This window comes from Acanthopagrus latus, chromosome 1, assembly GCF_904848185.1.
Source record: "Acanthopagrus latus isolate v.2019 chromosome 1, fAcaLat1.1, whole genome shotgun sequence".
NCBI classification, from domain to species: Eukaryota; Metazoa; Chordata; class Actinopteri; order Spariformes; family Sparidae; genus Acanthopagrus; species Acanthopagrus latus.
In genome coordinates, this window is record NC_051039.1 from 9,441,347 (window position 1) to 9,467,346 (window position 26,000).

Consider the following 26,000-nt stretch of genomic DNA (forward strand, 5'->3'; position numbering starts at 1 on the left):
AAGTTGTAATTTAATTTGCAACATTTTATTAACATTTCTTTCTTTCTTTTTTTTTTTTTTAAAGTCACATAATGAAAAAAATTGAACTTGGCACGCTACATCTTATTCTTTCACTTTACGATTTTGTGCATATATTTAAATAAAAAGGGTTCTTCACTTTGTGAAAACATTTAAAGAAGACAACTAAAAGTTATTACATTTATCTGAAAATGTACCTTCACTTTCCTTTTTCTCTCTGGCAGTGGCCCAATTGCTCCATTTTTTAAAAAAAGAAAGAAAAAAGAAAAGGGGGGTTTTGTGGTTTTTGCTCGCTGCGTTATTTTCTTACTGATTTGTTCACATTGTTGGAGAATCAGTTGCAGAATCGTCTTTGTCCTTCTCTGACGTTTTTCTTTTGTTTTTATTTATCCCAAAAAAAAATGTCTCTCAGCTCTGTCTCGACGATCGCCTTTATAGTTTGTCCAAACTCTTAGCATTGGTGAGGATTTCCCTCGCTAGTCTCCACGTCTGCTTAGCAGCAGCCTCCAGGGCTGAGTGAGGCTTTCCCTGAAACAAGTCCAAGTTTGGCAAGAAGTAGTGGGGGCATCTGCGGCACTGCAGGCAGGATATGAGCTGCAGCAGGATGCCGTTCAGTCGGTCTCCGAGGCAAGACTCGTCCCAGTCGGTCTCTCTCGGGTGCTTCTCGCACTCGTACAGCAGCAGGGTCTTCATGTGGTAGTTGTTGAGCGGCTGCCCCGGCAGCTCCAGGTGACGGTCCCTCAGGGTCTTCAGCACGGACAGACACTTCTTCCTGCAGCCGGCCATGAGCAGCCTGTTCTCGGCCTCGCTAAACTGCAGGACCCAGGCGTCGCTCTCTGCCGAGCTCTGCTTCCCCGTCAACGAGTAGCACTCTTTGGAGAGGAGGTTGAAACCCTCGGCTTTCACTTCTGCCACCCGGTTGGGACCGGGCCAGGGGATGTGGGGCATGGGCCACTGGGCTGCGCTCCTAGGCCAGATCCCAGTGCACTTGAACGCGGGGGTGATCTGCACCACGTACCTCTCCCTGATCCGTAGTTTGACCTCGCTGGTGTCCGCCACCATCTTTACCACGTCGCGGTAGCTGCATTTATCCACGGCCTGCGCCACCAGCGTCTGAAACCTGGAGCGGATCTTCCTGGCTGACAGGTAGCCGGAGGCGGTGATGAACTCGACCCACAGCGACATGCTCCTTTTGCGGCCGTCGCTCAGCTTCAGCACCGCGCAGCCGGGCAGGGAGCCGTCATCCACGAAGTTGAACACCCCCATCTGGTTGAGGTACAGCACCACCTCGAACTCATTGGGGGAGATGACCTCCATCCCCTCGTAGCGCGCGTCGATCTCACTGAGGGAGCTGATAAACCGGGGCTCCTGCACTTCCACCTCCTTGAGGACATCCGACACCACTTTGCAAACCTCCCTTATAGTCTTCGCAATGGCCGCTTTGCGCGCTTGGCATCTCTCGTTGTAATACTTGTTCAGCTGGTAGACCAGCTTTGCCTGCGTCGCTATCATGTTTGGGCAGAGGTCCGGGCTGTACACCGGAGAGTCGCAGTAAGTTGACGGATCCAATGCTTACCGGTAAAGCCAGAGGCAAGCGCTTCCCCGTGCAGGAAAAGTGTGTAATCAAAAGTTTTTTTTCTTTTCTTTTCTTTTCTTTTTTTCGTTGCTTTTTTTGCAGCGGATGGACGTCAGTGTGAGGAGGAGGAAACGGATAGGGATGCAACGTAATAGCCTGCTAAATATCAGTCCCAAGTCATGAGCACTTCCAGCGCGGCTAGGGCAGACTCATACTCAGGGGCTGCGGGTCACCATCCGTTGTCCTGGGCTGCAGGCGCTAAAAGGCTAAAAACATCGTCTGTGACCGCTCATCTCCTCTCGCCTGAATACTCTCTCCTCCGTGGCCCCGCTCACTTTTCGTCCACACTCAGCTGTGAGCTGGACTTGTGTAGTTTATGAATGGCTCCTTTAGGAAGAGTGAGAAGGGGGCCGGGCTTGTCCTCCTGCAATCATGTGCGGAGCTGTCAGTGCGCGCAGCCAATCAGCGCAGAGCAGCTCCAAGTCCGCCTCGGCAGCATCTTGGGTGCGCACGGAGCTGTCCGCCCGCTTCCCCGGGCTCGACGCAGGAAAACACAAACCTTCAGGTTTATTACGGGCGAATTCCAGCGTGAGCTCCTCTGACACAGCGGTGAAATATTTATTTTTAAGGAAAAGCGTTGGTCTTCGCGCGTAATTTTCGCTCGAGGATTAGGAGTGTAGACAGTGTGAGTGACAGCCTTTAACTTTAGAACCTGCTCTGCAGATAAGTCTCCCTGTTTGTTTTTTTTTTCTTTTCAGTTTTTAATTGGATGTGTTTCTGCGTGTTTTTTCTCGTCTTGTAAAGGTGCGGTAATTGCAGCGTTGCTCTCTAACTGACATAATCTCTTCTTACGTCCTACTTTTATTATAACACTCTTGTGGGGCTTTGTTGGCGTAATCTAGAAAAAAAATGATACATCTGTTTTTTATGGATTTAAAAGTGATATTCCCTTCTTCAAATTTGACTTCTGACAAGATGCATGATCAGTCAGTTATAATATTCTTAAATGAAATTAACCTGCTTGAAGTCATTCTCTTTACCTTCTTATTCCATTTGATTTTATGATAAATCCTTCATATTATGTGTGTATATATGCTTTTATTACCACATTCATGCGAAATTAATTCTTTTTATAAACAACACATATTTCACGCCTTTGAATGGTGTTAAGCATTTTTTCCTGAGTCTCGGTGCTTGTTGAGTGCACCTGCAGCTTTTAGTCTCTGAAGAGAAGAGCGTCAGGTAGAAACGACCGGAAGTGTGTAAAACAGAACTGATCACACATATTGACGCGATCCAATTGATTTAAAATTGCACCGGACATTTATTTTATATTTAAACAGGCGCTGGTTTGGAGTCAAATAACTAAACACTACACACGCGCGCGCGCGCGCGCGTTAATGTGCCCGCGGGTTTCTCGCCGTGACCCTTGTCCATACTGAATAATTTAACCGGGGGTCTCTGCTCGGTTGTAACTGAAGCCCCCTCGTCACACAGACTTCGTGTTGGACCGACTGAAGGAGCCATTATGTTCCTGCCATGTGAGACATATTTAGACACGTAAACACGGTGTCAGAAATTAAAATTAAAATATAAAAATATAAAAACCCCGCAGTAAAGGCCACGTGAAATATCGCTCCACGTGTCCGTTTGGTTTCCCCTTAAAGAGGTCGAGGTCGTTAATCTGCGTCAGGCCCTGAAATTAAAACGCAGCTTAATTGGCCTCTTCTCAAGTCTGCTTTGTTTCAGAGGCTTTGGTAATTTAGTTAAATACGTGTTTTAATTTCACATTAATTATCTTTTGTGAATAAAACTCCTCATTTCCTCACTTATAACTGTTCTGTAAAGTCAAATCATGCTCTGTAATTTCAGAAAATAAATAAGCCCACTGTAAAAATCAGAGATCGTCAATACTGAAAGATCTCACAGGTTTTCCTTCCGCTTGAAATGTTGATCAGAGACAGTCGGGACGATTGTCTGCATAGCTGCATTATGGCTGTATATGCCTGTTGCACAGCTTTATTTCAAAAAGCCATAAAAAGCAAACTTTGGGCTATTTTTGTCCAAATAAAGTCCTCCTGTCACTGAACAGTTTTACATAATGCAGAATACAAACTCACCGATTTCCAGAAACTCCTTTTTTACTGATACGAAGTAGCCAACTATGCAACGGGTTCTGAGATAATCCACAAACATTTCAGGAAAAGGCAAAGATTAATGAGCCCCTCTTCATAGTTGCCACATCTTCTGGACTTCATCATGTAGCCTTTTTTGCAATTGCTGATGGGACTTTAGGGAGTGTAAAGACGCTCACGATTAAAATTAAGGAGCTCAGTATTTAGTTCAGTGTGCAAGACCTGCTAAATATCTGAGCTCATGTCAGTGGAACTAATAACCTCCCACATTAAAAATGCAGGAGGCACGAGTTCACACGCATTAATTTAGATTCACGTGGGATCGTATTTGTTTTATCGAGGTCTTTCAGAAATGTGTCGCTGGAACTGTACACGGTATTTTAATCGCACTGTTCGTGGATGAACATTTTGCGCACTTTTCTATAATTAGGACTGAGCTGGGCTCGTCCTGTCGCATAGAATAGCTGAACTGACTTCGTGGTTGGAGAAGTTTAGCGTCCAATTCAAAACGTTCAAGGGGAAACATCACTGGGTAGCATTTGCTGGTGTGTAATCACATTTAAATGCGATGCACATGCGGATAAATGAACACACAACATCCAGTCAGATATTCTTCCCAGAGTGCGTAGAAATGACGATCAACAGTTGACCTGTCAACCTTGATTTATTATGAGATTTTAGAAGAAATATTCAACTGAGGTTTGACTCTCCTCTCCTGACTCTCTGCAGCGTCGTATTCGAGTAAAGCGATAATTATCTTCATGTTTGGAATTAAGCAAAAAGATAGAAATGAGAAGAAATATCTGGCCGTGTGATTCCAGGATGGCTGTTTATCATCGAGCTCACAGCTCCAGAGAGATTAATCGACACCACTTGGAGAGCAAGTGTCCAAATATTATGAAGGGCATGCTAACTGTAGCTTAATGAAATATACGGCGACAAAAGGCTTTTATAAAGACATTATGAATCCTTTTTGGCCCGCTTATCAAACCACATGCTTCTGAGCAACTGTGTTCTTTTTTTTATTGCTATGTAGACTATACTGGGTACAGTGGATCGGATTTTTATGAAATCCGTCTATTGAAATGAAAAGATCAGCCACATCTTGGAAAACTGTGCGAACATTTACCATGTGTGCGTGGACATTTCATTTAACCAACTGCATGTTACAGTCTTAGGTGGAAAAAGAAGTAAAGTCAGCATGCTGTTGGGACACACACTCCAGAAGCTTGTGTCATAGTCTCTAGTTTATCAAATGTACTTCTTTCCCCACACTTTACGGGAGCTTATAGAAAGAACATAAGGCCACCTAATGCTCACTCGCTCATTCATCTATTCTTGCTACCTCTTTGTGCCCTTTATCTGCTGAAAACATTCAGAATTATCTGTGGTTCCTAAAGAGTTTCCCCCTGGTTTATATTGACTGGAGAAAAGATCAGGGGCCTGTCAGGGCGCTCTTTGATCTGAGGCCGTGTGACGACTCCACAGTGATCCCCTCACGAGCACAAAACAGTGTCCATGCCTGTGCAAATCTCTGCCAGCTGATGAGTAACCCCTCACTACTTTTTTTTTTTTTTCCTCCTCTCGTGTCCTTGCTCTGTCTGTCTTTAATACGGCCTCTTCTTTATTCTTCTTTTCTTTCCCCTCTCCTACCAGATTACGCTGGGTACCCCCAGGTGGCTCAAGAAAGCAACCTCAAAGGCATAATTTGACTTTTAAACATATTTGAAACATGTTTGGTTCCTTTTCATAGGATCTCGTTTCATGGATGTCATGAAATGTTTGTCATAAAATTAAATTTCAGTGTGATAATTCGGTCGGTCTGATTCATTCACTTGTTGAAGCGGCTGTCTGAATTGCCAGTATATTCTGTACAAATGCAGAGTATTGGGAAAGAAATGTAAAGTAGAGTGATGCACAGTGACGCTGGTCCTCATCATACATCTCTTAATGTTATGGCTACATTTATGGCATGATAAAGAATTGATATATGAAGAAAGCAACAGAAAAAAGTTTGTTTTGCAACCGAAGGTGCAACCATCCCCTCCCTCTGTCTACTCAAGTTAGTGTGCTTTGTATTTCCAAGAGGTAAGGGATGGCGGTGTCGTGGCTTGGCATTTTTTAAGTGGTGCTCCTTTTTCCTTTTTCTTTCACTGGAAACACGATAGGTCAAGGAAAAGTGGCTCACAGCCGAACAACACACACATGCACATGTGCGCACGTAAACTAAGTGAGTACATTTTTGATGCTCTTGTTCACACATTTTGTCGCTGTCTTCCAAACCCGGATGGACCCAGCTGCTCCCTCCGTAGAGAGCTCAAAGAAAATCATCGCAGGCAACTAATTGCCTGGCAGGCCCCTGCATCTGCTCGGCAGAGAGCAGAACTGATGAAGTCACGGAGCAGATGTGTGTCTGCCTGTGTGTGTGTGTGTGTGTGTGTGTGTGTGTGTGTGTGTGTGTGTGTGTGTGCGCGCGCGTGTGTGCGCGCGCGTGCATGCACCTTTAGCAGCACCCTCTCTGTGTTTAGACACAAGTCATCAATATTGCATGTGGAGTTATTGTTGCAGAGCCACTCATGGAGACTACTAATATTGCTTGAATGAGGAAGTGAAATTCATTCTACTTCAAGCTGATTGGTCAAAACAAATGCCAGCAAAAACCTGATTGGAGGAACCATTCCTTGGATCCCTAATGCAATCTTGGTGTATTCAAGGCTGTTTCCGTTTCCTTATAGCAAAGTACTTACACATCTTAACTGAGCTTGCAGTACGTTTATAACAAATACATCCCTAAAAATTTTACAACACACAATATATTAATTTTATTTTTGAGTGGTTCTGATTGACGTGTCACAAACAAATGAAGAAGCTGAACGTTTGGATCAATATTGGAATCCTCGTAATCTTAATGCAAATGCTGAAAATTTAAATAATTTAATTATAACTGTGTGACAGCTCTTGCTACGGATTTAAGAATACAGAAATTAAGTTATAAACAATAAACCTGGAAGTTTTTATGAAAACATTTTTCAAATTTGTAATTGTAAATTAAAATGACACAGATTAAGATTGTTTACAACTTTTACACACCCAAAATGGTAATAGTACATATAATAGTACCCACATTATAGTACAGGTCATTGCTTGTAATTGGACGAACTGTAAAAGTATTGCATTGTCACCAATAATACATTGAATATACTTAATTAAGTTTAGTTTGATTAGTATTTAAACTATTAATATATAGTATGGTATTGGAATGCAGTCTATATGCACTGAATATTGGTAAACTGAGTGATGAAATTGAATTAAATGATCACTAACAGGACCAAATAGCTAACTTAATAACTTAGATTTTTGACTCCTCAAACTGTTTCTGTGCAGATGCCCACTGTAATACAAAAAACATGAATCTGCACAGTTTAAGTCTTGTAAACTAAGAGACGGTTAAATTGAGCTGCTTTTCCAAATCCTGTGCATCCCGTGGTTTCCAAGAAAGTTTTAGCCAAAGGCCAGGTAGGAAATTATTTTTGGAAATAGCCTTTACATTTTTCCTAAAGGTCAGTGTCCAACCTTGGACTGTGCATTGATAAAACCCCCATTGAGAAGACATTGGTAACTCTAATTAGTGGGGTGGTGACGGCTCCTCGGGGTTAGCTGGAGTGGCTGAATGGATGGTCACTCAGTCAAGGAAAACCACCCTGGTGTTATGTAGAGGCCAGTCCCATATCGTTAAGCTCTCCCTAAAGTGTCAAACTGCTGGGACTGAACCCCCCCCTCCCCTCCCCTCCTGCTCGCTCCGCCAAACTCTCATGGTCGCCAGGGACGACCTTCGGCTGCAGCTGCCAATCACAAAGAGCCATGGCAGCAAGAGGTCTCTGAGAGAGGAGCCTATTGATTTTCCAGTTAGAGCCTAAGTAGTGTGTGCTATAGGACTAACGGACAGCCCAAGCAGGTATGTCATTATCAATGAGGCCAAGGAAACGGATCCCCTCACTCTCACTCATTCATATTGGCCTCCTTCCCTCCCTCCGTCTCTCCTTCATGCCGTCCCACCACCTCGTCCGCTCTGACGGAGTGCATCCTGAGATGGTCAATAAATCGCTCAGCCACACCGTGACAACAACTGGCGGAGTGATGGGTTGGGATGACCTTCTTTTCTCCCTCTTTCTACTGTTTCCTTCACTCTTCCACCATATGCCACTCCCTGCTTTTCAGGTAAAGTCATTATAGCACCTGGGAGACATGAAACGTTTCCCTACTACAGACAAACTTGTTAGCATCAGAAACATTGTGGATTTTTTTCCCCCCCATCCTTGAATTCTCAACATCCGGGGTCAGTTAAATCTCAAGCATCCCCCGGCCCCTCGCGGCCCACTTTGGCTCATCCAGTCATCAGGACACCCAATTATCATCATACTGCTCCACTTGTTTTGCCTCGCTGCTTATGTCAAGTCACAGTCCAACATAAAGACATGTGCAAACAATTACGATGATGATATAGGCCAATTAGAGGAGATAAGGCCATGTCAAGGTTTAAAGCTTCCTGAAGTGAATTTCTGCTCCCCAGTCGAGCAGTTAAGTCTCGTTACCTTCTGTCTCCTTCACACAAAACACACTCCACCTCTAATTCCTCCCTCCTTTGAGTCTCAAACTGCATCAACGGTTGTGATGCAGTCTCTCATATTTCACTCCAGTTGTTGCAGTGAGGTTATATCAACGATCATTCTGTAGGGATGAGGTCAGCGCTCCCCTGGCCAGATGTGGTCTGTTTAAGAGTGACATAGAGAGACTTATTAATGATGGGCTTCAAAGCCATGAAGGACCAAAGATACTGCGCCTCCTTTAGCTTATGGACCATATCTGCTGTTCTTTTAGCCATTGCCATACGATGAGATCAGGGGAAATAAGCGGGCAGAATTCGCAATCATTCCTACTCAGTTATTGTTTGTTTTAAATCATGCTAGCAACACGGCCCCAGGGATGTCAAGGTCGTTTGATCGGTTTCTCTGTCAGTGGTTGATTCACCACTCTGGTTTGTTCTGAAATATCTCAACATCTACTGGATTGATTGCTATAAAATGTTGTAGAGGTGTTTATGGTCCCCAGATGAGAAATCAAAGTAACAATAGTGATCCTCTGACTTTTCCTCCAGCACCACGAGGGTCATGCTTTGTTTTTAGTATTACAACAACTATGGGATGGGCATTCATGGTCCCCAGAGGATGAACCTTACCGACTTTGAGTATTTGTGTACGCTAACAATGTAAGCAGCAGCTTCCAATAGAATATCACAACATTTATTTCATGTATTTGCATAGTTTCTTTTAACAGACATCCATGTTTCCCAGTTAGTGAACCTTAATTAACTTGAATGATCCTGTGCCATCCCCCTAGTGCCATCGCAACCCGGTATCGCACTAAACTTTGGCAATAGACCTGCCAGTCCACTGTGTCACTGTCGAGTTTGGCCTCCATCATTATTGCCCCCTGCTGGTACTGCAACTTCATACACACCCGTACTTTTACACCTAGGACAGCCAAACCGTCACCCTCACATGCTGCCTTCCTATCCTAAGCTTTGCTGTGAGGCTAGACTGGTCGCCATGAGGTTGATAAGGTTCATGACTTTGAACTGAACATCCCTGCAACTATTAGATGGATCAAGAAATTTTGCACATCGTTTCGTCTCCTCCACAGGATGAAATGTTATGATTTAACTTCCCCTCATGGAAGAAATCAATCCTGCTAAACATAAGCATCTAAGCATTGTCATTGTGAGCATGTTAGCATGCTGCTTTTAGCATTCAGCTCAAAGCACCTTTGTTGCTCAGTAGCTGTTGATTTTTCTATATGTAGGTCCCGCACCGAGGGCTTTATTTTTCAATTCTAATCAGACCATTTCAGTTCAGTTAGTAGATAGTGGAATGTTCCTTTTCCCCTTGACTAGATTTAAACTGTGACTCTTGTGCAAAGCAGGCCGATGAATCTCTGCACCAAGTGGTAACCAGGTAGGACAGGGCGTAAAGAGACAAATGCCACATTAGCAGTCACATAAAGAACCATTAGACACAGTGTCATCACGCCTCCTAATGATGACTAATGTCTCGCTTCCAATTGCTCTTCCCTCACACGCACAAGCACACAAATAACCACACCATCTCTTTTCACTAATAAACATGCTGAGCTTCTCTCTGTCGCTCTGTTTGTGACCTGACATTGGACCTTAACAAAACCACAGACCGCAGTGGCTGAGACCTGGCTCACACTTAACCAAGCACCCCCAGACAAAGAGCTGCCACCCCCTCTTTGCACCTGAGCCTAGCCCCTCCATCATGTTCCATCTCTGGGCTTGACTGGACCAGTCAGGGGGCAGGTGCCTCCCCTCCCTTCCTTTGATTGATCCCCTCTCTCCATCATTTATTCCCTTCGTCTGCCTCTGACACACGTGTCAAAGGCAACACAGCAGCCTGATGGATAGGGCTGTTTATGGATGCCAGTCTGCCTGGTAGGCTACTGATATTACAATCAGCACCTGTGTACCTGCTGTTCACACAAGCCTCCGTTATTCAGCTGAGGTCAGAGAGACACCCGACTCCAATTGAAAGATCGATGTCCAGCCCGGCGTATTGGAAATTGGAATTGTAAATGCGGTCTTGATGTGTCAGGAAGGTCTGTGCTGAATTTCAGATGATAAAACTAGATCCATATGTTGTACAATATGAGTGAATATGTGTGTTGCTGAGCTTCCTTTTATCTGTATTTCTAATCATTGAATACCTCATAAATACAAAGATAAAATGTCTGGATGGGGACTTAACACCCAACCTGTTAATTCCTAAAAGAAATCAAGAGTAATTCTGACCAGATGCATTTGTTTTTATAAGGTTCGCCGATAGGATTGATGCACTCTGTCTGTAAAGACATCTCATGTGCCCGAGAGCAGAATGTTACATTGCTGAATTCTGGTGCCTCCATTGCCATTATGGTTAATGACCCCTCCAGTCTGGTTGAAATTGCACCTCCATAGGGACATTCTGCAGATTACTTACTCATCCAAGACTCCTTTCTAGCAGACATCAGCACAACAGAGCTTTGCCTCTGCTCTATAGAAGCAAGACTGTCGAATAAAATGCAGTATAAATTAAAAAAACCAAACAAAAACAAATGCAGTTCTACTACACAGATGATCTGTTATACTAGCAGTCTGTTGGTGACTTTTCTAAACCTTTGGTTATCCATCTTTTTACATCTCAATAACAAGATATGATGCACATCTAATTTGTTTCACACCAGCAATCACAGTCAAATCCAGTCTGGATAGTAAAATGAAGTGCTGAGTCCGAGTTAAATTGAATTGTAAAATGTCCAAACCCTATAAAGCTGGAATAATTGAAGTTTGTATATTAACAAGCATTCAAATGAGGCATGTGTAATGCCAAAGTGGTGGCTTATAGTGACTCTCTCTGAGTTCTTACTATCTCTGCAGTTCCTCTGTTATATGAAGCACTTTAGCTACTTTTAGCTTGCTGTTTTGCCTTAATAGCTCGCAACTCTCCCTGCTCTGATCAGCAACATTTTCAAAATTGCTACAAATTCAATTCACTCCTTTACAGTAACTCAAAGTGCTTGTCACTGATAAACCTGTAGCTCCAATTGAGTCACCTTCAGATTCTCAGAAGTCTCCTCAACCCTTCCTTTATTCGAGTCCTATTCTCCCCCTCTTCTTTCGCCTCGGACAACCAACTCTGAATTCCGCGAGAGGGGTGTACTTTTCACCCCACACCCACTTAAGCTGGTGACAATAGCCGGATTAGAGAAGAATTTACTTCAGCGAAGCCTCGCACCAACCCCAAAAAAGCCTATCCATCACTAAACAGCAAAATGAGAGATTGAAGGAAAGCGGGGAGAATGCGATAGGAGCCGGTCAGCGATCTTAACCTGTCTGATGTTTGCCATGGTGGCTTATAGAGGGAGTGGGGTGGGGGGGGACAATAGCATTGAGTCAAAAATGGCTCCTGTGCTTCAGCTGTGGTTCTGGGCTGTCTCCTTGATTTTCGAAGTATTACTGAAAAGCATATAGATTTTCTTTCTCCTTTTCCTGATGTGCAAGTGTTTACTGAAGAGCTTGACAAATCAAGGAATGTATGAAACCCTTTGAGTGCGATCTCTACAGGTGCTCTGCAACACTACTCAGGTCGCATCGGCGAAGCGGCTGGTGTCTTAAGTCTGTGTTTTTATATGCACTGTATATCTGCTAAATTTTACAGTGCTGTCCAAATCTATACCATGACATTTCTATATTGCATTGTCATGAGTAAAGTTAGATTCAAGAGTGAATCAGTTTTGAATGTAGATCTTTAAAGAAAAGTGGTTTTAAATGTGCATCGTGATAATGCAAAGACTGCAGAGTGGATCTTCTCAATATACGGATGTCTGCTACATTTCACACCCCTCTTCCCTTCACTTATGTAGCCTTATCCTTTTTTTGTTCCCCGTCACCTTTGAGCCACTAACCCTGCCCTTTGTGGCCCCCATTTTAAGCTGTGATCGTGCCAAAAAGGAAGCGCTGGAGATCTTGAATATAAAAAAAAAAAAAAAAACTGGGGCTATTTATTTTGTTTTACTGATACTGTTTTACTCAATACTATATCTGTGTAATTTTAAAGATATATTACCCCTTTGTATTGAAAAAGCAAAAAAAAAAAAAATCTCACATTATCTTGTTTACTGAGGTTAAAACTTGTCATATTTTTAATTATGAATTCCATGTTTATGTATATCCCCACTACGGCCACCATTAGTGTTAAGTATTGTCGCTATAGTATCTTATTATGTGTCAGGGCTCTTCTGAGGCTTTTCATCCTTATAGCTTATGCCCAAAGGCGGAATGTTTAATGAGTTGCTACACTGAAGCGTTCACTTCTCTACCAATTAACCCCCGAGACCATTGCAGCATCTCCTTAAATCCACACAAGACCTTTTTTTTTGTTCCCACTCCAAGAGGCTCAGCGGCAAAGGAAAGGAAAAAAGAAAAGGCTAACCTGTTGGCAAACAGAAAAAAAAGGCCGAAAAGGGGTTTAATCCTTATTAGGCTAAATTCAGACTAAGTGGCCCCAAAGATCCTTTCAAAGGGGGACTTTATTCAGGGAGTGCAAACTCTTACTGGGTGACGTCTGGGGCTGAATGCTTTGAGCCTTTAGGCTTCATAACCTCACACTTGCGACAAGCTGGGCTTGTTTATTTTGCTTTAATTCTCTCACACTCCAGCGCAGCGTCTTAGTTGAGTTTATTTTTAAGGAACTTGTAGTTTGTTTTACTTCCCTCAAGGCAAATAGACCTTTATATGTGAACAGTGATTACATCTTGAATTAGTTATATGATGGTAGAACAATTGTGCCTATCAATTATTGGTGAACACGAATGGTCCTTACTAATATACTGAAGCTTGTTGCCAATGTGTCCAGTATTCTGTCATCAGTGTCTGTTCTTTTTGAGTTTTGAGTTGTAGTTCTATGTTAATAGGAAAATGTGCCTATTTGCCTTCTTGCAGAGCCAGCAGCTGGTTAGATTATGTTAGATTAAAACTCACCTTATATCTTGTTAAATCGTTACCAAATCAAAGGTGTGAAAACAACAATTTATGAACTATGTGTTGGCTGTGTACAGTGACCTCCTGTAGTTTTGGAGGCCAGGAAGCTCCATGAAAGATATGAGAGTGATAACAACCTTCTCGTAACACCTTGCTGTTGAAATCAGGTCAGAAGTCGATAATCAGTCCTCCAATCTAAGCCCAGCCCAATGCATCCTTCTGGAAAACGTGGATGTAACTGACATTTGTATGGCAAATCTCTGAGCTTAACAAACATCTATTGACCATTTTGATTAGCACACTTATGGCACAAATATAGGAGTAGTAATCTTGTAATGCATTCTCACAGAGATGTCTTTCAAGCACAAATCAACCAAATAGGAATATGAATGTCAGCTACGAAGCTGTTGGTGCATGTTTCATGACAGAAAAGCTACGTAAAATAAAAAATAGACAGAAATGTAATTCCACAGTTTGTTCACTGTGTGCACTGCCATATTGTCTTAATGTCAGTGATCTCAGGTTCTGTGAATCTGGCCCAAGTTTTTGACTTTTCGATTTGAATGACCGTTCCATTCCATTTTTCTATGTTGAAGGTACATGGAAAAAGGTCCTTTTGTTTGTCATACTGGCTGTTGATTGGTCTGCAGTCAGGTATATCTCTTTTATTCCTTTTATATTTCAGTATTTTCACTGCTCGCCCCGCTACACCGCTCCCATAATTCAACAATCATGGAGCATGTGAAACAGAGATGGTTTTAGAACCAGTTGGTTAAATCATACTCCTGCTGAGGCACAAAGGCTACAGGATAACTGTTGGAGTGTGAAAGTAGAGTCATGTGGCTCCACTGTCTTAAGGTCATATGATTCCAGGTTCTTGTGGTGAGGGAGCTTTGTTTTCCTCTTGAATGACTTGCTGATTTTACCCCAAGCAGAACCTCCGAACAACTACTCACAAACCATATACCTTGCTTAAAACCTTATACTTACCTTGAAGAAATCTTGTCACGGAAAATATGTTGATGCATCTTTTTGTCTTTCTTTCCAGTCCGGTCCTTCCTTCTCCCTCCTCCTACCTTTTTTTTTCCGCGGCTATCACTCAATCTCAAAAGCAAAATCTGTCTTAATTGGCTCCAGAGGGCTTGGGGAGGCTTTGTGTCAACGGTGATGAGGGTCCTGATTGGTCCAGAGGCACAGGCAGCCAACAGACCCCTTGTTAGTGTGTCGGAGCCCTTTGCTTGCTCGTTAGTCCGATGAACTCATTTACTGATGGGGGTGACAAGTCCTCGTTTACCAGCGTGGAACAGGGGAAGGTGGGAGGAGCTGAACAGGAATATGGGCGAGGAATGGAAGGATTGTAAGATGCAAGATGAATTTTGCAGATGCACCAGATGAGAGTGTCAAAAAGCCCTGAAATGTCAGCTTGCGTTTGTCTGCGCCTTCTTTCTCATTTTCTGCTGCTGCAGTAAAAGTGCTGTCAGCGTCTCAGCCCACTGAAAGTCTGGTGATTGTCGATGGCTTGATTCAGGGATCAGTCAAGTGAGAATGAGTCTCAAACTCTGTGGCTATGATGTACTTTCATGCAGTGGTCCTCTTTGTGTTCGTGCCTTTATAAAAAGGAAATGGAGTCTTGATTAATTAGTTTTTGGAATCGGCAACCTGCGTCCATTGTTTGCATGTAAAATCATTCTGTGATGTGTTGGGGAGGTAGACAGCTTTTGGGAAATGAAAAGCAATAAGCAACCCTACACGCTGATATGTCCACAGGTTTTTGTTTTTTTTAAATTTTATTATGAATTCTATCAAGTTCTCCCAATGCCGCTTGTTCCTCGTCTCCATTTTGATGTTGATGGATCACCTCTCTTCCTCCCGCTCATTAATTTCATCACCTTATCTCCCACACCACTTCATTTGACCAAAAGGTAATAATAAATCCCTCATCCATTATCCTTTAACTGAGGCAGCCATGCGGAAATACTTAATAACAGGCAACAAATTGAACTTCAATCACCGCATTTTCCTTCGTGGATGCACAGCACATTAAACTCAACGAGCCAATATGCATATACCACTTATCAAACACCGCTGTTCCTCTACAGAATCAACGCCATTGGTGGGATTTTTAAAATTTTTTTTGCAAATTTTATGACAAATAGGGATTTACTTTATTAGAAACTGGCAGTGGCTTCCGTCCTCTTCAACTCAAGGGTCTTATCAGCCCCAAAACACACACTCAGCCTGGCGACAGGGAAAGGCAGTTGAGAGCCTCATCTATCTTGAACCACGCTACTGATAGTTGGTCTGTTGCTTCCCTAACTCTCCACCAATTTGGTGCAGTTTCAATTAAATTTCATTCTTGTCACCATGTTCCTCTGCTTGACTTTACCCATGTTTCTAAAGAGGCAGCGGTGGGTAGAGGAAACCGGGTTTCCAAAGGAAAAAAGGGGGGATGGCGAGGGTTCACTGGCAAGGACTGTCTGTGAGATTCAGCGGTGACAGTTTTTGTGTGTGTGTGTGCATGTGTGGTTACACACCGTAACCACAGTCACCAGGCCCCTCTTCATGTGTCCCTCTTCATTCCGCAGTCTTTTGGGCATCTGACAGAGACAAACGACAGTGCTTCAGAAATGAGCAGCAGCCCGGCGCACAAACAGGTTGAGAGAGGAGGAGGAGGAGGAGGGAGAGATGGAGAGAGGGAGAAAGCTTTGCAATCAGGACTAGTTCCTTTGTTTTCTGTTTGGCCGTGTCCTCCCGCGTGACGCTGTGAAATTGATCTCGGGACGCACCAGACCTGAATCCATGGATAATGTTCCACGTGAAATGAAACATCAATAAAACTGCACTTGAAACTCAACCCATGGTGTTGACGAAAAAGCTCCTGATCCTTTTTTATGTTCCCTGTCTGGAATCTTCTCAACCTCGGTCATTTCATTTTTATTTTTATCATTTTTATTTTGTTCAGAAAGCAAAATGTAAATGTGACGCAAGACTAGCACAGTCTGGTTTTTGATGATTTTTTTTTCTTTCTGTTTCTGTAGCATTATCATCTCTTTGAGCTTGAATGATTCGGTCCCACCTTTACTATATATCACCGAGGAAGCCGGCGCAGCCATAATTCCAGCTCGGACAATAACCTCCACACCATTGTAATTTGTCCAGACGTGGTCAGAGCAGCTAGAGCATTACAGCACGGATAGTTTGTCACGCTCCTTGTCACCGGCTCAGCTTTTTCATCTGCAAGGGAAAGGGCGCTGCCGATAGGGACAATGATCTTGGGAACATACAGTGCTATTTACAGCGTTCCAGGAGATTCATCGGTCCAGGGAAAAATGATATCTGGCTGCCTCCGCTGGTGTCATATCTATCTGTGGAATCGGAGACTGCAACTTCATCACATCAGCCCTGGGCATCTTCTTGACATCCGTCGGGAGGTCTATGAGTGTACTCCTGGGGATGAAATGAGTCAACCACTCCCTTTTTGGAGGTGAAAGGTTACTCCCCTAGCAGTCACTCATCACACACCTGAAAACAGGGATTTCATTTTTGATCAGATGGAAGCTGTAGAGGCTATGTAGTATTAAAAGTTCCGTGGTTGGAGATGATACATACTGGGATTTCTGTAGGGTCCTTGACATGTTTATCTCATCGCCATCCAGCCATCATGTCTGTCAGGAAAGAAAAAAGTAATCAGGTGTCTAAGCATGTTTGTCATCGAAATTCAGTTGCACCAAGAGGGGGGAAGCTGTTTTTATTCTGACTATCATACAGTTAGATACTATGTCTTCTAATATATATATGCCATAATAGGTCATTTAATTGTAAACATCTAAACCACAATTTCATCTTCAATTTAACCCCTCTCCATTCTTTAAAAACATTTTAAAAGGATTTTTTACTTTCACAGCACAAACACATACACTTGTAAGTAGACTAAACTAAATAAAAATGTCATAGATGTGACTGCCAGTCAACAACAATGCAACACAATTGTTATGTTCAACTAAATCACAGTCAGTCAAATGAAACATTTCACCTACATGGACAGATGGGCAGAATGATCTGGTGAAGCAGTGTCTTAGACTGGCACAATATTCCTTTGTCAGTGGATGATATTTAAGAGATGAGTTGCAGGGAATTTGGTAAAAGGGCAGTGGCTACTGGGGAAAGGCTAAGACTCGACTGACTGAGTGAATGATGAGGTTACAGCACTGGTCCAGGCAATCACGGACAGACACATTTGTAGGACTGGCCCTGCTGTTGCAGTCCAGCCCAGTGGATTGATGGTCAGAGATGGAATCCATGTGACCGAAACCAAGTGAGGTGAGGGAAGGTCCAAGACAAAGACCAGAAAACTGTAACTCTGACAGAATTAGGTCGACGCCTCCCCCTCTAAATACATTTAATAAAGGGTCCCCAGATATTAAGAAACTTGGGAAGGGAGCCATCTCTCCATGAGATTTGAAGAATGTCACCTCTCTTATTTAGTATGCTAAGTATGAAGCTAATGCAAGTGGCGAGCTATCTTAGCTTAGCATATTGACCATAAACAGGGAAACAACTAGCCTGGATGTGTCTACAAATAACAAAAGCTGCATACCAGCATCTTTAAAGCTTATAACATTTAAACAGACATTTTTAAAAATTGAAAATTGATTTTCAGAACTGGCTTCAGCTTCATATTTGCTGTGTCGACATGACTTTATTACATTCAGCTATTTACAAAAAATGAATCAAAGTGGATGAAAACATCTTAAATTAGCACCTTTACTTAAGACTTTCACTTCCTGTGGATATATTCGTCTGTTGTATGAGAGGCTATTTCCTTGAGGATGAAAAATTGTGTTGTTTACTCCTGTGGGTGCTGTACTTTGTGGCGGGCTTTGCTACGGGCTGGCGGTGACTGGTATAGCCATCTTGAGCCCCTGTTAAGGAAGATAGGAGGCTCGTGGATGCAGCCCCAGCGAGCTTCTCCAAGCCACTAATCCACATTTAATTGAACTCCAGAGACTTTGAAGTGAGTCCGTGACGCAGGCAGGTCTTATTCCTCATAGAGACAGCGAGGGAGAGGCCGTCCTCAGCTGGCTGGCAAAGGCCTCAGCTGGTCGCCTCCGCTGTCCCCCTGCCTCTAATGAGCTCCTTTAACTTAACTCTAGGCTGAGCTTGCTCGCTCATATTTGAATATTTTTGATTAATAACGGTCTCTGAACCATGCTGTGACAACCTTTAAAGTGTCCCTTTTACCTTTCTGCCATGTCCCTGTACGCCCTCTGTCAGCGGACGCTTTTGAAACTAAAAGCAGAGGTTGAAGCAAAAGCCTCGTTAACAGAGCGGCGCTAAGTAGGTTAGCAGCAAACCTAAATGCCGGATTAGTAGGTGCACGAATCACAGGAGCAGGGCCAGGCATAGAGGTCTGTCAGGCACTGTAACAGCCATCAGGACACGTTACTCTGACAGCCACTTCATGGGGGCATGGACGTACAGTAAATCCTGAGCTAGCTAACATGATATTGTTAAACCCCGGTGTCAGTTAGCTCGTTATACAGAAAATAGCCACATGAATTGGGCTCTTTGCCTCGTCCATGTCACATCAAATCATCACCATATTTTAAAACGATACATTTTTGTTATATTCCCATTCAGCTGCATGCTGTAATATGGATTATCTTTTAGTGGACTAAACGTTTCCTTCACTCCTTCCAGCTGAATGGGGCCCATTCTCTCGCTGAAGGAATCTCTTTTTCATTGAGGCTGATCAATATAAGACATTAATCGTGCTGCTCAGGCCGTCGTGCCATCGCTGTGTGAAAAATGAACTAACCTTGCCTTCTGTCTGCTCCTCTTCCCTTCCCTTCCTTTCCTTTCCTCAAATATTTTCTGTCCTACTCTGGTCTCTTTCTTGGAAAAAAACACATATTTTCATGATGCCCTTTTAATTCACCCCCTGTCCTTTCTGTGTCTCTTTTCCTGTCCTGCCATCCAGATTCTAGCCTATACAGAAGGTCTACATGGAAAATGGCTGTTCACAGAGATCCGTGCCATCTTTTCCAGACGCTACCTCTTGCAGAACACAGCTCTGGAAATCTTCATGGCCAACAGAAGTAAGACAACACCCATTAGTTTCCCATTTAGCCTTTTGACTGTGTATGCATATTTTTTTGTGTTTCTCATGGAATAATACAGGAGACAACAAGAGCTGAGTGGTAGTGTGTTGATTTTGTACCATGTAATACTGGAGATAATCCTTGATTTAACTAGATGTTTCTCTGTGCCTCTCTACAGCGGCGGTCATGTTAAACTTCCCAGATGCAGCCACAGTAAAGAAGGTGGTCCACAGTCTTCCTCGCGTTGGGGTGGGCACGAACTTTGGTCTTCCACAGACCAGGTGAGACGAACAATGAAACAGACATCCTGTTGAAAAATGTTATTGTGTTATTTTTTGCAGGCTGCAACACATGCAGCACCACATCTTGGGAACATTAACAGTATTACACAATGTTTTTATCATAACAGTTATTTATTTGCGTTTTGGCCTTTCGCACACTATGACTATACTAGCTATGACTTAGATGATTCCGTGAAGAGTAGTCACAATATCTCTGCTTCATCATTTCATCCTGTTTATAGAAAGAATTACCTGTTGCCTTCCTACCAGCCCTGGAAGCTGTAACACATATAATAGAAACTAAAATACAATGTAATAAGTGTACACACAAGCACATGCATGCACCATGTACATGAATAGGCATGGTATGAGATTATGAGATTACTCCTGAAACTGAGCTGAAATGCTCCTCTGGACTGTTTGTCCACCAATTTTTTTTTCGTTTTTACACTTTATTTCCCTCCTCCCCTTCTTGCTGTCACATGCACGCAGGGGGTTGGTTTACTGATTTGCCCGTCCCTCCCACTTCACCCTCACCGCCCAAACATAATTGGCTTCACACATACATAGTCCAGTTCATTTATTTATTTCCATCAGTGTGGAGCAAATAGTTACATGTAAGCCTGCAGGGCACACGCCCTCCCTCCACCCCATCATGTCTGCTCTCTGCTGAGGCCCAACCCACCGACTGGCATGTGTGTTCCCGGTAGAGGATCATGGCCAGGAAGTCTTAGTTAAAATATGCCATGAAAGATACTTTACAGTATGTGATGCAAACCAGCTTAAGTTTTGAGCTTAATGCATTATATGGTGGTAAATATGTAATTGTTATTGATTGTATTTATACTGTTTAACCCAAAAAAGATTAACATGGAAAAAACACTGAAAGAAAGAGTAAAATATTTTCACATTAAAAGTTCATTCATACTATACATGGTAACCAGCAACCCATTTCTAAAAGTAGAAATATATTTAAACAATTGGCAAGATCAAATCCTACAAACCAAATCCAAAGACACGGTGAAGTATAAAACAGCAGAGATCTGCTTCAGTATCATTCTGCATATTGTGAAATCTTTGTCTTCATTGAACTTATCTATGACAGTTGTGAATATGTTGGGGAGTTAACACATGTGTGTCAGGATAAGATTTAGGATCTATGGGAAATGTTCTCTCGATGTTCGGAAACATAAAAATCGGCACTTAGCAACTGCGAACACTGAGGGCTATGTAATCAGTCTGAGTGAGAAAGTGCATCCAGTAATGAGTCAGCCTGGACGCATACAGAGTGTATGTGTACATAACACACATGGACACAGAGTTGGGGTGAGAGAATGTGTGTGTGTTTGGGTTGGGTTCATTAATCAAGCTAGTTTGCAGGCCAGGGACACCTTGCCTCTTTGACCTGAGGACAGCTGTACGGGGCAGCACACACACCGGCTCATACAGCCAGCGCAGCACAAATTATTTCATGTCCAGAGCGCCACAACAATAATTACACAACCACACTTCATTATCCATTTAATAATTGCTGCTCATAATTGCATATAATCGCACTGCTTTTGAAACTAGTACCTTCTGTCTTTTCTCCTCTCAAATGTTTACATGCAACTGTGATGTGATTATCAGGGTTAATCAGAAAATACAGACACGTGCGACAAATCCACATGCGAGGTGACGACACAGATTATTAAAGAAAATGTGTCTTGCAGTTCATTTGTATTTGAAAGTCGTATTTTCACCTTTGAGCGGCCTAATGACTATAATTTCGCACCCTGACAGTGATTAATTCCATCATTTTCCTTTGTTTTAATTGGATTGGGGGTCATTTGTTTTTGACCTGCTGCATATATCATGCTCCGGGTTATGCGTCTGTGTGCACACATGCACGCAAATATACGTGTTCGACCAGATGTATTGCATATTTGTCTTCTTAATTGGTAAGACTGTAACTTAGCAAGAATAGATTTTTCATATAATGACATATGTATTGCAAAAGTCTAATGAAACTTGAGGCTTGTTCGTCTGTTCTTCTGGTGACTGACTTCGTCTCTGGACCACTTCCCAGTATTTTTGCTCTCTTATCAGGGCAGGAAACACTTGAATGTCTACAAATGTTTTCATGTCATTTTTTTCTATCTTTCACTTTACAGGCGTATCTCTCTGGCCACACCAAAGCAGCTATTCAAGGCAGCCAACATGACCCAACGCTGGCAACGCCGTGAGATATCCAACTTTGAGTACCTCATCTTTCTCAACACCATCTCTGGTGAGAACCACGCCCAACACCATGTTACAGCAGATTGTGCCTCATACAAGAAATGTCAGCCCAATTGCCAGAATAAATGTTAGTTAAATACGATTCTGCAAAGCCAAAGATAAGTTAAAAGTGAGCGTTTTTTTAAATGGAAAATGTAAACGTAAATGTACACAAACACAAAAGCTTCAGAAATCATTATGAGTTTGCCTTGTTCATCCTTGATGCCATGATTTAATTCATGTTTGCCACCCTCTCTTTTCCCTCCACCAGGTCGGACCTTTAATGACCTAAACCAGTACCCGGTCTTCCCCTGGGTTATCACTAACTACGACTCAGAGGAACTTGACCTCACTCTGCCCAGCAACTTTAGAGATCTGTCGAAGGTAGAATACTCAGATCTTCATCTTCATCTTAGCAAGAGCAGTTAGGAAGAAACATATGGGGGGGGGGGCAATTAGCTGCTGTGTAATTGCCATTGATCATAGTTTAGGAAATCAGCTCTTTAGTCAGCGGTGGCTGATTGCTGCCTTTAAGTACAGCTCCATCCTTCTCATTCAACTAATAAACGCTAAACGTTACTGCAAAGTTTAAAAGCAATTACAGTAATGTTTTTTCGTTTTGTGTATCTTTGGATATTGCTAATCTATTGTCTGTTTGCAAATGTACGAAATTGTGACTCTGTGGTGATCGATTTCCTAAAGTTTCAGGTGATAAACATGACAGATAATCTAGTTCAGTTGTTGACTTTTGTTAGTTTCAGCAGCCCTGCCTCGCTGCAGTCAAAGAAGATTTAAACTGCTAATGTTCTCTCTTTCCGGTGTAGCTGTCGTTCATAATTGAATTCTTTCAAGTTTGACCTTCTGCAACACCCCAGGAAGTGAAGTAATTCTCCCTGGTAGCTCCAGGTATCAAGTGATTGGGCTTAAAACAATGAAAGCTGCCCTAAGATGCTCCCTGGCACATAAATACACACACTCACGCAGCTGAAACTGCTTAAAAGATTCTCCCCCATGTTATAAGTAGACATGCAGTTATTTACTTGCATGAACTCCCTGTCTGGTCCACACATACACACACGGAACAAAAAGCTAAAAAACATGATCCTTAGCTTGCCAGCCCCCCTCGGCAGCCTGCACATCAGTTGTGCGTAATGTTGTCCAGTAGTGGGAGGACAGAGGATTAGTTTTAGAGTGAAATGATTGAGCGACTGTCGAGCTGCTGGAACCAAAATGACTGAATAAATCAGCCATGGAAACAAAAAGGCATGTGTTAATGGACAGGGGATACGTCGGAGGAAATGCATTTTAGAGTTACACTTAAAGGCATTTGTTCAAGTCCTGGGAGCATCCCATGTTCCTGCAGGGTGAGGGAGAGGAAGAGGAGGGGAGGACTCACCTAGTGAGACAGAATGGAACATTTAGCAGCCAGCAAAAAATAGTGTTGAGTTAAATTACTCCGGGGCTTGGCAGAGATGATAAAATACGATCTAGGAAGCTGGAATGAGTGATATTGTCCAACATTCACGTTATAATATTTCTGAAAAAGTGCTGAAAAACATTTTGGGTTTAGAGCTCAGAACAGCTGTTGAGCTCTGCATATGGGACATTTGGTTCTCCTCCATTCTCAACCAGGTGCTGTGTGAAATAAGTTTGTTGCATTGCCCCCTTATGTCGTTTCAGTCTTATTACATATTCCAGTGGTTTGTTCTAAGTCCGTTCTTTTGAGTCTGAGCTTACCTGGCAGTTTGTAATTGCTCTATGGTGAGAAACTGAGTGTGAAGCAAATTGTCTGATATCAGCGATTCCTTTGAAATAATTAGCTTTTAGCCAAACCTCATTAAAATGCATTAAATCTTTGAAATTGAGTGTAGAAAACCAAATATCTGCAGAGTGCAATCCAGTCCAATACGGTAGCCTTGCACTTTTGCTCCAGACACATGAACCATCCACTCACACTTCCATTCTTTCACACCGCCCTGTCATACAGATTCAAACACCCCAACAGTCAACACCTTGTCCCTTAGGTTCTCCCCAGTCCTGCTTTCACTTCCGATCTGCTCCTCTGTGTCTCCATCCTCTGTTTTTATCCCTCCCAGTGTAGCTCTCCCCGCAGTATGAAGCTGCATAATTCCTCTGTTTATCTGGCTTCATGTTGCCCAGTAGGCTGAAATGTGACAGTTGCGCTCGGCCCACAAACACACACATGCACGGACTCACACAAACGCACAGCCCTCCTTCAGTTTCTTAGCGCGTTTCTTGCCTCCCCTGCTACTCTCCCTTTGCACTGGTGTTGGAGTTTGGACAGCTCAGCCCCTGTGCTCAGTCAAGCCTCGCAGCCCCGGGGACCAAAACGAATGAAGGGGAGATGGGTGAAAGAAGGAGAAACAGAAAGACAGTCTGAGAGTAAAAAGAGAGAGGAGGAGTGTAAGAGAAGGAGAACAACATCATTTACTGTGCTTCTTCTCTCCTCAGAGTGGAGGCGAGAGGGAACGAGGGGAGGGGAGGGAGGGAGCGGGGCCAATCTTTATTACATCTGTTTTATTCATGTCGTTGACACACGTGTGATATCAGTGTATGACCAGTGGACCGTGGCAGACTGCAATGTCTGGGAAAAAAAGGGGCGAGTGGCACCATACAGCCCCCCCAAATAAACCCCCACCGCCCCATTCTGCACCCGCAATCATTTGTGCTCCGTGTTTCTTTTCTTTGCATCCTAATGTTTTCTGACCTTCACAGTTATTTATTTATTTATTTATTTATTTGTTTGTCTTGTTTTTTTTAGCTGTCTCCATCCTTCACCACCTCCTGCTTTGTTTTCCCCTTTATTGTTTCTTCCTCTCACTCTGTCTGTCTTTCTCACCATCCACATCTCTCTTATCCCCCTCCTCTTTTATGTCACGTTGGTGGCTGTCTCGTATAGAAACAGGTCATCTGAGAAGCCTCCAGTGACATTGAGGAGCCAAATTGCCATGAACGTGTGTGTGTGTCACACACTGTCATCATCCCCGGCACAACAGAGGCCACACAGAATTTATGTTCCCTCGCTGCCAGAGCCGTTCTGACCCCGGGGACTTTCTTATCATAAACTCTAACCTCAACCTGACATCAAACGCCGACCCCCGAGATAACATTGTAGTCACGATAAGCACACGGAAGGACCGGCTGCAAGTGTTGTAACTCTCCTCTCCTTTACGCTTTCGTACAACCACGATCGTGCAAGTTCCACACACTGTCACACAAACATGCTCTTGCCCTACATAGTAGATGTCTGTAGGATGATTTGAATTGGTCAGACGGGTCATAAAATTCCCCCGAAGGCAAAAGCTTGGTCATTGTAGTTGTTGTACGGCTCTTTAATGAAGCACAACAAACAATTAAAAGAATTGTCAGACCCCTAATCAAAGATTAGGTAGTCTACGTTTACATAGCAACAGAAATGGTGAGGATTTATTGAGTGTTTCCTGCACCTTTGTGCTATAAAACTACTACTCACTGCCAACATCAGCTAATGGTGTATTGATCTCACCATACGCACCCCATATGTTTATCCCCCAGGCCCTCCACACCATTTTCACTGTTTAAATAGGACATTATACATAAACACTCCTTTCAAAAGGCTCTTTTGATTTATGACTCGAAGCCCAAGTGATGCTCAAATCGTTGGTAAGCCATTATACCTCATCACCAGTGACCTATTATTGTTTTAAAAGCAAGGCAGCACTGGGTAATGTACTTTTAATAGTTCTCAGGAAGATCTTTGTTGTTCCATAAGATGTATGTTCCTCCAAGTACACAAACACATTCTTTAAATATTTGTGCTCTCAATCTGAGGATAAATCTACCAAGTTTAGTTATCAAACAAAGTCTCCATGGAGGATATTTCAGGTAGGCTGGCATACAGAAAGAATTAGATATCATCTAACATTTAATGTTTCTGTGCCACTCAAGTAGGTGGATGTCATAATACTCAAAACAGTTTGTAAAGATACAATCAGAATCCGATCAGAAATTCCTTATTAGTTCTGCAAACAGCAGCCA

At 42.9% G+C, this 26,000-nt stretch overlaps 2 protein-coding genes across 4 annotated transcripts in view; one reads left to right on the top strand and one right to left on the bottom strand.

Moving 5' to 3' along the window:
* lrba (LPS responsive beige-like anchor protein) overlaps positions 1–26,000 on the top strand; it is a 189,787-nt gene that overhangs the window by 114,865 nt on the left and 48,922 nt on the right. For all 3 annotated transcript variants that reach the window (XM_037098981.1, XM_037098998.1, XM_037098989.1), the window contains exons 40-43: positions 19,302–19,419; positions 19,601–19,703; positions 21,857–21,972; positions 22,234–22,346. In XM_037098981.1, coding sequence (XP_036954876.1) covers positions 19,302–19,419; positions 19,601–19,703; positions 21,857–21,972; positions 22,234–22,346 — 450 coding nt within the window. The remainder of the gene's footprint in view (positions 1–19,301; positions 19,420–19,600; positions 19,704–21,856; positions 21,973–22,233; positions 22,347–26,000) is intronic.
* On the bottom strand, positions 76–2,283 carry mab21l2 (mab-21-like 2). Its single transcript, XM_037099054.1, has one exon. It carries the CDS (start codon positions 1,528–1,530, stop codon positions 451–453), a length of 1,080 nt encoding a protein of 359 aa, XP_036954949.1. The 5' UTR covers positions 1,531–2,283; the 3' UTR covers positions 76–450.